At 43.3% G+C, this 16,084-nt stretch overlaps 1 protein-coding gene across 2 annotated transcripts in view; it reads right to left on the reverse strand.

Annotated features, from left to right (window-relative positions):
- atm (ATM serine/threonine kinase) overlaps positions 1-16,042 on the reverse strand; it is a 30,938-nt gene extending 14,896 nt beyond the window's left edge. Inside the window, exons 1-36 of one of the 2 annotated variants that reach the window (XM_034603814.1) lie at positions 15,839-16,022; positions 15,528-15,661; positions 15,310-15,422; positions 14,526-14,668; positions 14,176-14,340; positions 13,761-13,926; positions 13,381-13,619; positions 12,701-12,870; positions 12,388-12,566; positions 11,819-12,190; positions 11,481-11,684; positions 10,759-10,860; positions 10,394-10,628; positions 10,175-10,306; positions 9,548-9,673; positions 9,292-9,381; positions 8,986-9,172; positions 8,209-8,402; positions 8,039-8,118; positions 7,774-7,929; positions 7,404-7,479; positions 6,870-7,000; positions 6,588-6,705; positions 6,318-6,488; positions 5,138-5,313; positions 4,689-4,932; positions 3,808-3,923; positions 3,526-3,652; positions 3,239-3,438; positions 2,974-3,148; positions 2,022-2,180; positions 1,560-1,692; positions 1,369-1,464; positions 702-873; positions 475-616; positions 47-223 (exon numbers count right to left, since the gene is read on the reverse strand). In XM_034603814.1, coding sequence (XP_034459705.1) covers positions 47-223; positions 475-616; positions 702-873; positions 1,369-1,464; positions 1,560-1,692; positions 2,022-2,180; positions 2,974-3,148; positions 3,239-3,438; positions 3,526-3,652; positions 3,808-3,923; positions 4,689-4,932; positions 5,138-5,313; positions 6,318-6,488; positions 6,588-6,705; positions 6,870-7,000; positions 7,404-7,479; positions 7,774-7,929; positions 8,039-8,118; positions 8,209-8,402; positions 8,986-9,172; positions 9,292-9,381; positions 9,548-9,673; positions 10,175-10,306; positions 10,394-10,628; positions 10,759-10,860; positions 11,481-11,684; positions 11,819-12,190; positions 12,388-12,566; positions 12,701-12,870; positions 13,381-13,619; positions 13,761-13,926; positions 14,176-14,340; positions 14,526-14,668; positions 15,310-15,422; positions 15,528-15,599 — 5,538 coding nt within the window. In that variant the 5' untranslated portion in view covers positions 15,600-15,661; positions 15,839-16,022. Of the gene's footprint in view, positions 1-46; positions 224-474; positions 617-701; positions 874-1,368; positions 1,465-1,559; positions 1,693-2,021; positions 2,181-2,973; positions 3,149-3,238; positions 3,439-3,525; positions 3,653-3,807; positions 3,924-4,688; positions 4,933-5,137; positions 5,314-6,317; positions 6,489-6,587; positions 6,706-6,869; positions 7,001-7,403; positions 7,480-7,773; positions 7,930-8,038; positions 8,119-8,208; positions 8,403-8,985; positions 9,173-9,291; positions 9,382-9,547; positions 9,674-10,174; positions 10,307-10,393; positions 10,629-10,758; positions 10,861-11,480; positions 11,685-11,818; positions 12,191-12,387; positions 12,567-12,700; positions 12,871-13,380; positions 13,620-13,760; positions 13,927-14,175; positions 14,341-14,525; positions 14,669-15,309; positions 15,423-15,527; positions 15,662-15,838 lie in introns of those variants that run through there. The other variant, XR_004615807.1, reaches the window with a different exon arrangement.
- Positions 16,043-16,084: the final 42 nt, after the last annotated feature.

Below are 16,084 nucleotides of genomic sequence, written 5' to 3' on the forward strand. Positions count from 1 at the left end.
AACAGTCCAGTTATGAGATTTCCTTTAGTAACTTCCATGTGCTTACCAGACACAGTGGCCTTGACAGGAGCAGAGCTTCACTCTTTACTCCTCCACTGTCCAGCAGGGCGGTGCACAGAGCCTTCAGCCAGGCCTTGTGGCCGCCGGCCTGAGGGATCCAACACTCCTGACTCTCCAGCTTCTCCCTGGACTCCAAACTCTCTGCAGCACTCACAGAAACCACCTAAAAACAATCGGTAGTAAGTGGCTTAAGTTTTTGAAACTTCAACCTGTTTTGAGACAGGGTACAGACTACAGATTGTTAATAATGATGGATCATGCGTATCCAGTTCCTCCCACTATCCAGAAATGAAGCCAAAGTATCTCAGATACACGCACTGCCTTCTTGTGCCATCATCATGTCATCCACCTTTATACAGTCTATGATATATACACACACAAAGTTGACAGGACACACACATCTCACTGACCCACCTTGCTCTTGGCCTTTCGAAAAGGATTAAGGTAGGCCAACATGGGGTCTCTGTTGTCTTTGTGCTGCTCCCAGAAGTCAACTCCGGACTGAGTTGTGAGGATGTTCTTCACACACTGAGCTGCTGCCCGCTTCACCTCAATACTGACACACAATCACAATAAATATCAACACAAACCCCTCACTGCAACAAACTTTCATATTACTGCAGATCAGTTATTCACCGTACCGCTGCTGAGTGAGCGCATCATTCATGCAGTTGAGAATGATGTAGAGACGCTGAGACTCCGTGGAGGTGAAGAGAGACATGGCCTTTTCAAAGAGGGGGTCTCTGCCATGGAGCAGGGCGATAGTGGAGAAATCCACCGGACCCAGTTCTCCCAGACAACTGCCTGCTGCCTCTGTGGGAAAAGATTTGTGTTGCGTTTGAACTTGCAAACCTTTAAAAAAAACTGAAACTAATCAAACTTTACAGACAAGGCTGTAGAGTAGGGCTGTTGGTACCAATTTCAATAATCGAATAATCAAATATTTTAAAAATCTATACTGTTCAAATGTGCAATTTATTCAATAAATGTGTTAGCTTGGCATGTCAGCCTCTGTCACTGATCTGCTGGCAGGGTGTGGCACCAGGAAAAACTGCCATTCAACTGATGTTCTCCCAAACAGATAATTCTGTAAAAGCCTCTTTTGCAGTGAACTGTGCGCGGCTCGCAGAGAAAATAGACGCACTGCTTAATGCACAGCACACAGTAACAAAAAGCTACATTTAATTTAAAATGTAATAAAAAATAGATAAATATAATTTGAATATTAAAAATAATAAGGAATTAAATTGGAATGGGATTATAGATGAAGTTGGACAGCCCTACTGTAGAAGGTATTTGATTAAATACCTAGTATGTCGGCTCCGCCCGATTGGTTGGCTGCAAGCTTACAGAGCTGCAGCAGACTTAGAACCAGCTTCACCAGCACGCTATCACTGGGGTCAGCTGCAAGAGGGATAAACGCAGACAACATTTAAGTTCAGTAGACATTTAACATGACTTCATTTTTTTATGAATAGACCATTTTTCCCTCATCATACCGTGGCACTCTTTGAGCAGGTCTTTGATCTGCTCCTTCTTGTCATGCAGCTGTCTGGTCAGCTCCTTCAGTCCCTCCAGTCTGGTCCGAGGTAAGGAGTCACAGGACGTCACTGACAGGAAGTGGGTGATCTCCTGTAGAGAGGGAACATTGAGGAATTAGGTCAGCGATGAAAAACAAGACTGATAACTATGACCTTTGCACTCGTCAAAACACAGAAAAATCTGAGCAACATATGCATCCAAAAAACCTTACTTGGATACATGATGATAACACGTGGATATTTGTCAGGCCCCCTAATTGATGTCCCATAATTATTTGTGTCCCTCAGCAAAAACACATTTGCAACATATGACATCAAAAACATGAGTTTGACCACTTGAGGTGCTTTTAACTAAAGTGTATGAGAGAATATTTTGAGTGGGTTGAGTTCAATTTTGAAAGGTGTGTGTGCTGCTGTCACCTGTCGCAGCGTAAAGGTCCCAGTGTTATATTTGAGCCTGTGCTGTACAGACCGCAGTTCTTTGAATTCAGGCAGGTCGGGAAAAGGCTGCAACCTGCCGATGGCTCCTTTTAACTTCTGTTGATTCTGTATCACGAGAAACTGCAACAGACTAAGCACCTGAAGGGTTGGATGAATAGACAGGAGTAGAAGAAAAATCAAAATGCGTGTCTTTACATTTCTAAACAAGGAAGTAGTAATTTTACAGAAACAAAAATGAAAATTACATCATTGGGCTTTTTTTTTAAAAACAAATGTACATTCACTAAATTAACTTGTAGCCAAACACCAGGATGCTTCAGTCTGTCATAACGTCTTACTTTAGTGGCCTCAATAGAAAATTTGGGAAATTTATGTTTATATCACAGACTGAATGTAAAGATGGGAAAGTGCATCCAATTCCTCCCACTATCCAGAAATTAAGCCAAAATATCCCGAATAAAAACGCTGCCATCTTGTGCATTTGAAGCCAGAGTCTGCGCAGTAGCGATTGGGGGATGGAGCTGCAGTAGCAAGGTCCTAGCGATACACACGCCTGACCAATTGTGAGTCATCTCAGTTGTCAGCTGTTGTACTGCACAAAATAACTTACTGGAAACACTTGAATATACATCAGCGTGATAAGAGCTACCTAAAATGAAACAAACCATCGCTGAGAAAAGTTTTTTGACGTGCACTTTGACTTTTTAGTTTAGTCCATGTCCTATCTGCTAACATGGAGGAGGCAGGACTTATGACCTATACTGCATTCAGCAACCAGGTGATGAGCACGACACTTTGGCTTCACTTTTAGGGAGCAGTCATGTCATCCATCTTTACTAATTTCCATACCGGATGCACAATATACATGTTAATGCACCACATGTTGCATTAAGTCTATATGCTTGAATGAAATACAGAGAAAGAAACTAACCTGCTGTGAGATGGTGGGCCGGCTGATCACCTGAGCCGTGAGAGTCCCAACGATGACCTGTAGGTGGCAGTCTAGAGCGTCGTCGCAGAACTGCAGGGCTGCCTGACACAAAGACGTCAACAGGTCGCAGCACAGAGAGAGGCTTCGGGCAGAGACCTCATTACACTGAACTGGTCTGTGGATGAAAGGAACACAGGTTGAGTCCGCTTCATGTGTAATATGTGTATGTGAATATCATTTCACCTGTGTGTGCGCATGACCCGACCTGCTGTTGATCTGGTGTATAAGTGTGTAGATTATGTCTCTGAGCACAAAGGCCCAGGCTCCTCCCAAACCGTCCTTCACCTCGTTGAGCAGCAGGTTGACGAACAGGTGATACATGAGGAGGATACGATGACGTTCATAGACATTGGTCGTCTCTGCTGCTCTTTCACACACCGCCAGCAGGATCCTTTGAATTGAAATCTACAAAACAGCGAAAAAATAAGATTAAGTTGCACTGATTTATAATAACAAGGACAAAGAAACTTAAAAATAAAAGAGACACCTTACGGGAGTTTTTGACAGAATGGCTACCAGTGACTTGTGGCTGGCACTGTGGCACTTGCTCAGGTAGTCCAGAGTAGCTTTGATGACACAGGAGCTGAAGTACGGTGGGTTGGGTACAGGGTCTAGTTCCCTGAGGGGCCGTGAAACAGTTGTTTCATTTACTCATATTGTTAACAGAAAAAGTATCTTAAATATTGGTGTTTTCCTTCCAATTATAGAATGAATGAATCCATAAAATGACATAGGATAAAAAGGAAAATCATGGTAAATCTTAAATATTATTACCCTATAAAGCATTTCAGCTCTCCTCTGTCTCCTTCAGCTCCACCTCCTTCATACAGAGTCATCAGCAACTCCACCACTATGTCCGCCAGGTTAGTGTGGATAAGGCTGTCAATTTGCTGCAGAACGATTCCCAAACATGACAAAAACATGTGATACACAGTCAAGCAAAGCTGCCTTTCAGATACCGTATAGTAACTCATGTAGAAGACACAGCACATTAACTTTGGGCTCAGACTGCAGGCATATCTGCCTAATTTAACCCTGATACGGCCACTGAGCCTCAGAGGAGAAATCAGGTCTGGAACATTGGTCGCTAGCAATGTTAAACCTCACGAACTGCCCACAGAATCTTTAGGGCCAACCCGATAATTATGAAACATGTTTGATATTTTGGATTTAAAATCGGGATGATCAAATCAGAAACATAACAGCAAATGAGAGAGACACCAGAGCAGCTGACAGTCCAATTTAACTGAATAGTAGATAACCCGTGTTGACCATGTCGCTCCGACCATTTTCCAATCCAGACTTCACCTTCTGCTTTTATTTATTAACATCAGAGAAAGTTGTCGCTCCAAGCCGCTCTCCAGTATGGTAACAACTATTTCCCCATGGGGTCACATGAGAGAATTCACAAATCAGTTAGGTTAGGTAAAACTCCTGTAGTCTGAGCCCGGCTTTAGTTGAGCTGCTGGTCCTGCATAACTTACTGAAAATGTAAGACACAACACAGACGATTGTGCAACAATTGTTCATGCGAGTTAGGTTGGTGTGCTGTAGTTTCACATCAATTTCACAAAAATTAGAAACGCTGCAGGACAGGAGTGATCTGATCCCACTTGTTCAGTCGACTTCAGCTGGTGTTTTATAGCTGTGTTTACCTGTTTGCCCAGACAGTTGTCATCTTTGAGCAGGTTGTACACTCTGTGGGCCGTCTCTTTCTGCTGTGCAACCTGCGTGTCCTGGCCAATAGAAACGAAGTACGGCAGGATGTTGACCATGATCTTAGGGAAGCAGTCGGCCAACAGCTCCTTCCAGTCCTTCTCCAGATACCTACCGATCGACCTCACCTGCTCAAAGTCATCGAGGAAGACCAGGTGGGGGACCAATACCTGGTAAGTAGAGCTACAAGAGGATATGAGACAACAGGGTGTTAAAACCAGGAGCTCATAATTCATTAACTCTTTGTTGTCAAGTCTTGATGACAGAAATTGTATATAATGTAGTGTAGGGGAAAGTATAGACTTTAAAAACTGGGGAAATGTATAACACTGAACATGATATGACAACAACAAAACACCACTACAGTCGGAAAAGTTTATTTCCTCACCTATAGAAATCTTTGATGGCGTCATGGTCAAGGAGTGCGTAGGGGAAAGAGCCGAGAGTGTATCGATCGTCAGACTCTCTCTGTGCGAGCCACTCCGCCACCAAGTAATACAAGTGAGAAGTGACGAAGGTCTTCACACTCCTGTAGCCCAGTGCTCTGGATACACTGCACAACATCTGTCAAGGGAAGAAGAAACAGAAACAGTTCATATCTCTCTCGTCTTTCAGTAGACTATTGATTTAAAGGGAAAGGAGACACCTATTGACTCATTATTAAACCTTTACCAAAGCTGCTGGGGAAGGTACATGACAAAATCCTTGGACAGAAAACATTTTCATCCTTTCACACTGAATTCAATATTAAAACAATTTTTAAGGGGAATTCCAGTATTTTTCAACCTGCACCCTATGTTTATAAATGTCAGGGTGTAAATGAAAGGCACTTGAAAAATACTTTTGTCCACTTTGATGATTTGATCGATGAATCGTTGGCAGCCATGACGCACTCATGAGACTTGGGTTGTTGCAGGAAGAGAGGTGGAAACGTGAGTGAGAGAGAGAGAGAGAGACAGTTGGAAAGAGGAGTTTCGATTTGACAGAGAGAAACTATTATGGCAGAATTTTTTTCTGATGTGAATAATGTCGAAAACGCATTTGACTTCGATGGTCGGTCCTACTTGTTTGAGCCCAAGTATAAAGACGAACAAGGAGAGAGTGAAAGAGGGAGGCACCATGCAGGGGAGAGACAACAAACTGCTCCATGGTTGTGAGGCTCTGGACACTTTTTGGTGTTCCAGTGGGTGCTGTGACCATATGTCCCAAAGACGAAGAATACCAATCCTGTGACACCACTAAGAGTGGGACCTGATGATGCCCGATATTGGTTGGAATGATGTGTCCAAAGACGATACCTTCTGACACTACACAACGTTGTGTTACCAGGATATCCTCCCTCTGATCAACAGAGCTGTGTCTTTCTATGTGCCCAAAATAAACTGAAAGAGCCGGTTGAGGCCAGAATAACAATTTGATCCTTTTATTGGATAAAAAAACAAAAATGTATATATAGCTACTGCTGCTGTGTCGCAGCTACTGCTATAAGGCCCAGAAAAACACCAGATATCCCCTTAAAGCATTTGAAACCTTATTTTGAATGATGCACAATGCTCTGAAATTGTGACCTTTTTGATGAGCTGCTCCTCGATGTTGTTCTCCTTGTAGGACTGGAACAGGGCAAACAGACACTGTTTTTCACACACCGGACTACAGCACAGCACCCCAGACAAACTCTTCAACAGGGTGGCCTTGCGGTTGAACGCCTCATCCTTCTTGTCCTCTGAAGAGCTGCATCTCTGTGTATGATCGCACGGTAAGACAAAAGTCAAACAGGGGCTGAAAAAGGAAGAAATTATAAACTTTTCATGATGAGCAAGAACAGTGTATGAACTCACTGGAAGCTTCATTCCCTCCTGAGCCTTCAGGTAAATATTTTCAAAAGCAGCCTGCTGTTGTTTGAGTGGCAGCATCTTCCTTTTATCAGGATGCTCTGGTCTCATGTCCAGAAACAACCTGGATACAAAAGAGAATAATGTGACAGTCATAACTATTTATAATTTAATAGTTTTTATCTTATTTCCATCAGGTTTTACTATCACACCTATTGAATAATCTGTCAATTCTATGACGTTTATTCTGATAGAGTGGTGTTAATTCAGCTCCCGGTTGAAACATACCTCTCCACTGACATGGCTACCAGCATGCGGACTTGGTGATGGGTATCTGCGAGGTGAGATGGGAGGATGATGGACACTGGACGCTCCTTCCCTCCAATACTTAGGACTGCCCACTTACAAGAGGGGTCAGCCTGTCACAGGGGAGAGACGTCAGGTGGATGTGAGTGAACAGAACGCAGATGAAGAAGAGGGGAAAGATTTGCCCATATGTATTTTTATTAAATTGGCCCAGGGAAACATTTCTCTCACACATTTCCTCAGTTGACTGTTATCAATCAGAAGATATTTTCACCTGCAAAAAATTCTGCCACTGCCACTAATCTCTGGACCAACACATCACTAGGCAAATAACAGTTTACTTCCCAGTCAAACAAAACATTAATCTGATCTATAAAGGTTTGACTGGCTTACGGCTTGATTTAGCTGGAGATGTAAAACATGTCACAAGTCTAACATTTCACGGCTAGGCAGAAAAAGCCTAAAACAACACTTAACGTAGTCTTTGGAAATGAAACACAACCTGTGAGAGCTTACCTCCAGTAAAGCAACCAGACACTGCACTAAAGCAGCTCGCACAGTTGCTATGCATTTCCCCGTTTGGCTCAGGAAACTAAAAAAAACAAAGTGTCAAAAATTCAATCATAAAAAGTCAGGACAGACTTTCATCATGGTAAATCTTCATGCAGAGTCAGAGTCAGATCAAAATCATGTTTACAAGGTTTGACACAGTTGGCATCGACTCAAAATTTAATTTAAAGGACATGTACTTTTTCAAGGGGAGACAAGTTTCACACTTGATCATCCTCCATCAAAGACTCAAAGCACCTTGTGACAACCAGTGGCCTCATTTCATGATTTCAGACCAACCCTGTGCAAGTTCATGGTGTTAAAATATACCACTAACCAGAATCCAGACAGCACTTGGAGCAGGGATCCCTGAACATGTTTCATTTCCTCTGGCATGTGGTGGGTTCTCCCCAGGCTCCTGATGGAGGGTAACAAACCAAGCAGCACAGCAGCACAGATCTCTGGGTCCTGACGGTACCGACTACACAAATCTCTGTAAACAAACAGTGACACTTGTTCACAAAAACACAGAATAGTTTAAGTTGCCTTGAGTACAACGTGTATTATCAAGAACTGCTCTTTCTCTTATAAAATATATTTACGCCAGCGGACGCAGCAGCAAATCAAATTCCTCTGGAGAGAGCGAGTCCTCAGCCGGAAGATTCTTGAGCAGAACAAGATACTGCAAGAGATCCAGATGTTAGTGTTCAGTAGCTAAGGAATCACTATTGAAACTGTGCCACAGCGACCCGCTACCCCTGGTGCTCCTCACCATGTTGAGGTGCAGCGGTTTGCTGAAGTCAATCTGTTCCAGCAGCAGCAGCAGCCTGCGCCGCACATCCTGGGGTTTGAAAAGCAGGCCGTGGACGTGCTGGACAGACCCGCATTCACACAGGAACTCCAAGATGGCGAGGAGAGCCATGTCCTGCTGGGCCAGATGATCCTCTGCTAACAGGCTTTTAGCTCCTGAGGGAGGACAGAACCACAATACATCATGTCCCTCTGATCCACTGATGGGACGATCAGCGGAGAGTTTTGCTCTTAATGGCCCCATAGTCAGCTGAGTAGGCGGTTCCTCAATGCGGCCCAGGATGAGTTAACACTGCTATAAGAGTGGCCACATGGGTCCCACACCAACTCTGAATGTGGTCATACCTCACATGCTTCCTCAGTGTGTTGGGTGCTCCACCAAGGAGGTTAGGAGCTGGATAAACAGATCCAGATTTAGTTTTTAATTTTCTTTAACGTAGTGTTATTTTTGTTACTTGTTCCAGAGACATTCACTAGTAGAGAAAATCGATGTACTTTTTTAATACTGGATTCACTACACTGCTGTCGTCATTATGCCTTTACATGCTACTGAAATTATGTGGTGTTGTGTCTCTGCGTGTGGCAAATAATAACAAAAGCCAGGAACTTAAGTAGCTGTTTTAACAGTACTGACACTTTTTGATTTGTGCAGTAATTTCTTAATTTAAATACATTTTACCAAAATATACCATAATTCCAAGGAAGGCAACAATTTTGACAGAAAGAGATCCTTTCTTACCTGGCCCACAAGGAGCATCAGTGCTGTCTCCCTTCTGTCTTTGGGTCCCATTGGTGCTGCTGTGAGACTCCTCACCATCCTCAAACAAGTCAATATCGTCCCCTTGTTGAGTCCTGGTCACCTCCCAGTCATCATCCCCGTGATTGTCTTCCTCCAAAACACTGACTCTCTTAGAAACACTGCTTAGCTACGGGGACAGGGAAGTGAGGGTAATTCAGTGAAGTGACAGTGAAAGAATTTGAGATTCTTATCCTCAGGCCACAAACACCATGAATCTCTACATTTTACTGTGTATCTGTCGCGTACCAACATTTTGCAGATCACTGCTAATTCATTGAGTAGACTGGCCGGCAGTGTCAAAATGAACAGGCTGGAGGAGATGGGACCAACTTTATTCTGCAGAAGAAAGAACAAAGTGTTGTATATCTAGGAAACCAGACCAGAATTTGTCACAGTGACAGTGAGCAAATGAATCTCATATATTTTTAAATACATGGATATCAATGGTTAAATTAGCCATATATTGACGACAAACTGAACTGTGGTGACAACTGTTGTTTACCGTGTTTTTTCTGCTGGCTGACTGTGTGCACAGCTTCATGACGGACCTTAGAGCGGTCATGGTCCCCTCCTCTGTCATCTTTACCTTCACACTTGAAACAAACCCAGTGAAGTCCTGAGTCACAGCCTACAGACAAAAACACCAACCAATAATTTACATGTTATTCAATATCATCGACTGTCAATAAAGATGGATGACATACAGCTCTCCCAAAGTGAAGCCAAGATTTGTAGCCCAATGGTGGCTAGGTGCAGTGTAGGTCATAGACTCCACCTAAACCATGTTAGTGGATTGGACATGGACCACACTAAAAAGGCAAAGTATACATCAAATACATTATCAAAGATGGTTTCTATCATTTTCGGTAGACCTTGCCACCGTGGATTGATCCCTTGATCTCTACTACTGAGCTCAAAATGACATCCACAGCACAAAAATAATTTCTGTCCAGGCTTAATTTCTGGACGAAGTGGACAGGGTCGTCCATCTTTAAATACAATCTATGTTTAACATAAAATGTGTACCAGTATGGATTATGGGCACAAGGTAGCAGGCAAACTGCTCTTTGGCTCTACATTAAGAGGATTGACTATGGTAGATTTAATCCATTTGAGTCTGAACGTTTACCTTTGCCTTGTTGAGGAGTTTTGAGTGGCAGAAATCCTCTTCAGTCAGAACCCCAGTGGAGACGTAAGCTTCTAAAACACCAGTCAGCAGAATGACGCAGCGCACCAGACACTCTGGAGGTGTGGACTGAGACTGTGGAGAGCAGATCAAAATACATACCAGTCTGTCTGTGTGAACACTAACGCAGACACATAAACACAAGTATTAACTTCCACTCACATCAGGAGAGTAGCAGTTGAGTAGTGTGTCGGCCACACAAAGCAGGGACTGCTCCAGCTTGTTCCTGAGACTGGGGACAGCAGTGAACTGGCCGTCAGCTGATGACGTCGTCAGGGACTCTTCGGTCACTCGGACTTCTGAGGGAAGCATGTTGAAGCTGAACTGCAAGTAAAGCCTCTCGATCTCTTCCAGGTTGTCTTTGGCAGCAAATGAGGATTGCTCTTGAACAAAAACACTTAAAAAAGAAAATTCAATTATTTCTTATTTCAGAATTTCATTGTTTTAAGTAACGAGGGAGTTGCTACCACTGTAAAATAAATTGTGAAAGACATACAACGGGCTCTGTATCAATAATGATGTCTTACCTCTCAACCCCTTTAGCACCCAGCAGAAAGTTAAGGCCAGCTCTGGTGTCTTTCAAGGTCAGGGAGATCAGGATGTCAGCTATTAGATTGTAGGGAAAGTCTCTGTACACAAGATCAGAGAAAACATCAATTTACAGACCGTTGTCTTACAGTCAAGATAGTAAATAGTTAGCAGCATAATTTCCCTTTTCTCTCTGTGGAGCGTAGACTGTATATAAAGATGGACGATCAGACATATGCAAACACTTATTTCACATCGAATAGATTTCTCTCAAAGATGGTTTCTGTCATTTTAGGTAGTTCTGATCACACTAGTGTACGTTCAAGTGCTCATATGTCCAGTCAGTTTGGTTTTAATTACACATATGATATTATAAAAAGTGGGTGCAATGTCCTGATTGACAGCTAAGACTGACTCAAGATTGATCGAACGTGGGTATCAGCGAGACCTCACTACCAGACCCCGGCACCAAATGATTGGTACGTTTGGTTTCATTTCTGGATAGTAAAACGATGTGGAGGTGCATCGTCCATCTTTATATACAGTCCATGACTTTGAGCAAAAAGTGCATCCCCTGGAGACCAGCATTGTGTAATTTCAGCTCATAATTGTGCAGGAGTAGAAAATGTATAGTGAGTCTGGATAGAGCCAGGATAAAACTATCTCCAATCATAGTCTTACAAAACCGCAGTATACATGGAAAACCAACTGACTGACAAACCTGCAAATGATGGGGTGAGGTCTGGAGCTTTCTTCCATCTCATCACTCTGGTCACTCATCAGCAGCCATGCAATGAGGTTCTCCTTCAGGTTTGGAGAACCAGATCCTTCTGTGATCCCTACATTGTCCCAGCCTGTCCTCAGTGTGAGAGCCTTAGGGACCGGACACTTCAGTAGAGCCTGACACAGACATATAGCAGCACTCCTGTCGATAAAGAAAAAGAAAATAGTGATGCTAAATGCATACTTAGAGACACACATTTATCATGATGACACATTTAATCTAAATGTGACATGACTAAATTTAACATTGCACAATGAGAAAACATAGAAACTTACTGCGATAGTTTGCATGCTGATGCAGAGAAAAGCTTCCAGAACTCTCTGTCCATATTAATTAGTTGTCCATGGACGATGGAGGCCAGCAGGTCCAGGCTAAAGGCCTCTGTCTGAGGCGAGCTGACCCCTCGTAGTGCAAGGGCCCACACCCGACCCCACAGCCTTCCCAACTCTGCCCTGTGGACCTGTGCCCTCTCAGGATAGCGGGTCTGGCACCGGGCTACCTCCCTCAGACAGCGCAACACGTAGAGCCCCCTCTCTCCTCTCCGCTGCTCTGCCAGGAGCTGGTACAACACAGAGAGCAGAGGCACCAGCTCCTGGCGGGGCACCATGGACGGGTACTTGGAAGTGAGCACCGCAGTGATCTGTAGCCTAAGAGAGGAAAATGAAAGAAGGATGGAAAATCGTAACGTGATCATAGAAAAAAACACCAGACTATCTATGAGCATTACTCAAATAATCAGATGGACTTTATTGCACCCGCTCAACTGAGGGTCACCCGTCAATAATTATATAGTATAGTTTACCTTTAACATGTTCATATGCTAACTGTGTTGTGATTTTCATACCATGGTATGGCATCAAAGTCACTGTGCTGAGGCTGAAGATGTTCTCGGAGGACCTCCCAGCCAAGCTCAATACGGCGGCGCTTGCTGGCTGCTCCGTGGGTGGGACTGGCCATCGGTGTGGCTCTGAAGGAGGCCTGGGTCACGTCCAAGATGTGGGTGTCATTGTTATCACTGAACAACTACAACATGCAGGGGGAAAAAAGGAAGATCAGGCACTTGATGTGGGTGCTGTCAGAACAGGTTGTTCTCATTCTTACAATCAAACAGAGTAATGATTCAGTCATGCATGAGCTAAAGACTTGATCTGTGTTACCTGATGACAGATGTCAGCTGTGAGCTCGATGACATTGTTTTTCACTGCGATGTGTCTTGCCCCTGTGACGTACTTCCCTCTGCTGCCGAGATGACTGATTTCACTGACCAAAGCATCATACAAATTGTAGAGCTGACTCCGCCACCGAGTCCAGTCCTCAGCATGTGCACCTAATAAATGACAGGGTGAACAACTGCTGTGTTGGTTGTTTAATTATAGACCACACAAGTGTGTTATCTTTACATCTTTACCTAAATGTTGTGCTGACCATTTTCCAAAGCAAACCCCAGGTTCCTGGAGTGATTGCCCTACCTTCGCCCACTGGATTGTAATTAATCATGGTATTTAATTGTATTTTATCATTTGGCAGTTATTAAAACTTGGTACATGGTAAGCGGACTGTATTTATATAGCACTTTCCCTCTCTTATCCACCATTCAAAGTGCTTTACAGTACAAGTCACATGACCCATTCACAAACACATATTTGTGGTTCAGTATCTTGCTCAAGGACACAAAATGCAGACGGGTATGGGATAAATTTCCTGGCATATTCTGAAACCAAAAGGTTGAAACTCTGTATTTGAAATCTAATGAAAAGGGTTTTGCATGAACGAACCTAAGTTCTAAAGTCTTGCATAATAAACATTGTTTTAAAGAAAAAAAGAACAATCACTCCACCTGTGTCCTGAGTCTTGGCTCCTTTGGGGTGATGAACACACATCTGCAGATTGAAGAACTCCAAGATCTCCTCTTTGAGAGAAGCACTGGGCCTCATATCTGCCCAGATGTACAGTATGGATGGCAGAAGCTCCTCTCCCAGGTTACACACCCTCATCCTGCAGTTCATAGCCGAGTACCTCAAGAATATGTTGAGAGCCGAGACGAGGTGCTCCAAAACGGCCAAGGGTTTCTCCTGCCTAACGGGATCAACTGTGCATTAGGTTTCCATCTATCCAATATACTTGTGTTCTTTATAATAACAAATAACAAAATACGAATTGGGAGTAATAAGCATAATCAGTTTAAAAGGTTTATAAAAGGATGGTAAAGGTTTTCACCTGACGTTAAGCAGTGCTTTGGAGAAGAAGCTGAACAGGGTATTGTTACACCCATCAGTCTGCGTGCAGCAGCCCTGCACCACCATGTGGATGACTCTGTTCACTAAAACAAGGTTTATGGATTTGGAAGAAGTGTTGAACAAGCCACAGTACAACTCCAAAAGACCTACGGAGCACAAAAACACACAGGGGATTGATTAACAGTATGAACAAGAGGAGACAGTAATAAGATGTCAGGTGGTTATAACACAAGCTATACCAGCTAATATACACATTAGCTGGTAAGTAAATATCCATTCTTATTAATATGAGACATTTAACATGTAATCTGATCATTTTCAACATATGACGAATCAGGATGAGTAATCAGATTATATCAAGAAATTAAGAGCATTTAGACAAAATGATCACTGACTGTGCCACTGCTGTGGGGGGATGTCACACCAGTACTTGCGGACAGAGAGGATGTCCTTCACGAGGAGGCTGCTATAATCTTCTCCATACGCAGCGCAGCTGTAAGAGCCCTGCACCACCTCCATCACATGTCTCAGCAGTTCACTGCACTTTAGACGAGGCCCGCCTGCAGAGACAGAGACACAGTAACTGCAGTAGATACCTGTAATTCAGATCACTCATGTGGTTTTCTGTTGCATCGAATAAAGATAGGATGATCCCTCGCTGTGACAAAACACGCTTAAATCTATATTGTGAATGTGTGCAATTAACTGTAAACTTGTACTGGCTCTCAAAAGACAGTGTCCTTACGTTTGTTAGCATAGCGAATGAAGTATTTGATCAGACTGCACATTTCCGCCATCTTCTTCTTCCGTGTGGCGAGTGTTGTCGCTGAGACAGATTTACTTGACTGCATGCTCTCTGTCTCCTTCTGGACATAGCGCTGCAGAAATCTGACATGGGAAAATGAAGTGGGAGCAAAACCGAAAGGAAAGTGTTCATATTAAAAAAAAATGTCTGACTTAATTGAACCAAACAAAATCAGAACTCTTGATATAGTGTAATAATATATTGATGATGTAAAGAAACAAACCTGAAACTAAATTGGTAACATAGAAACAAACTAGCTCCATTAACTTAACATGTATATTAGAAAAAGACATGACCACAGTTGCAAAATTAAGCAAAGATTTCCAAGAGGTTCGGGTTTATTCCAGAGGCCATCAGACTGATGAAAATGAAATGTTCAGTTTACCTTGATGAATGCACTTGCTCTTTAACCAAATCCATCCTTTAGTAGGCGTTTTCTAATGTGACATATCTGTATTTTTTGTTTGTTTCTTTTTGTATTTTCTAAATTTGTTTGTATCTTTAGATTTGTCAGTTGTCTTTCAAGCTTACAAATTAATTGTCTGTACACTTTTCTCTTCCACAGGTCTTTAATCGCCCCCTTAGGGGAAGAATAAAGCAATTTAAATTGAATTGAACATAAAATCCCACAAAACCCAGGTGTGACTCAGGTGTTATACTGGATAATGTTATATGCATTTTGTTGCATAAATAGAAAAGATGCAGCTGTGCAAAGGGGAGTTACCTGAAAACAGCATCCCATGTGAGCTGCTTGGAGGATTTGGTTGCCGAGGTGCGATCCAACTCCTGCACGATCTCTGGAGATCGGAGGAGCCGTCTGAAGCGTTCGGCTTCTTTCTGGAAGCATGAAGGATATGTTGGGTTTGATTTATACTGCGCATACTGGTTAAACTTGGACTGCAACAATATATGACTCATTTGTCTATAAACATGTGTGATTACCTTTCTCTCTGTGACTTTATCATTCTCCAGCCCCTTGCAGCAGACCAGGAGATCATCAAGGGACAGACTCATGGTGCTGCAGAGTGGGGGAGGGCACAGTGTGCATCAGTGTGGGGTAGACTCTTGTACCAGTGCTGAGACAGGATGTTGACAAGACAGGATGATGCTGTTATTAGTCCACACACGCAGTGTTTACTTCACAGAGGCCTCAGATCTCTTCTGAAAAGCACTTGGGACTAACTGTTTACGTTGATCAGTCAGTCGGGCCTTGCACACGACGCACTTCAGCAACACAACATGACCACACTTACTTTGAACTTGATTTCGTGTTCAAACACTCGATCTGTTGCTGCACTGACGTCGTCCCGGAGATGTCACACACGCATGAGCAGACATTAGCTGTGGTGCTACGGTGCTGGATGGGCCTGCTGCTGCTGCTGCTGAGTCTCCTCTGACAACTTCCCCATCCTGACCTGACGTTAACGCAGTTTACACACACTCACGTACACGCCGACGAGGCAGGAAATTCCCGCCCCAAGAGTCGGGATGAAGCGGCG

Source organism: Hippoglossus hippoglossus, chromosome 13, assembly GCF_009819705.1.
Source record: "Hippoglossus hippoglossus isolate fHipHip1 chromosome 13, fHipHip1.pri, whole genome shotgun sequence".
Classification (NCBI taxonomy): Eukaryota; Metazoa; Chordata; class Actinopteri; order Pleuronectiformes; family Pleuronectidae; genus Hippoglossus; species Hippoglossus hippoglossus.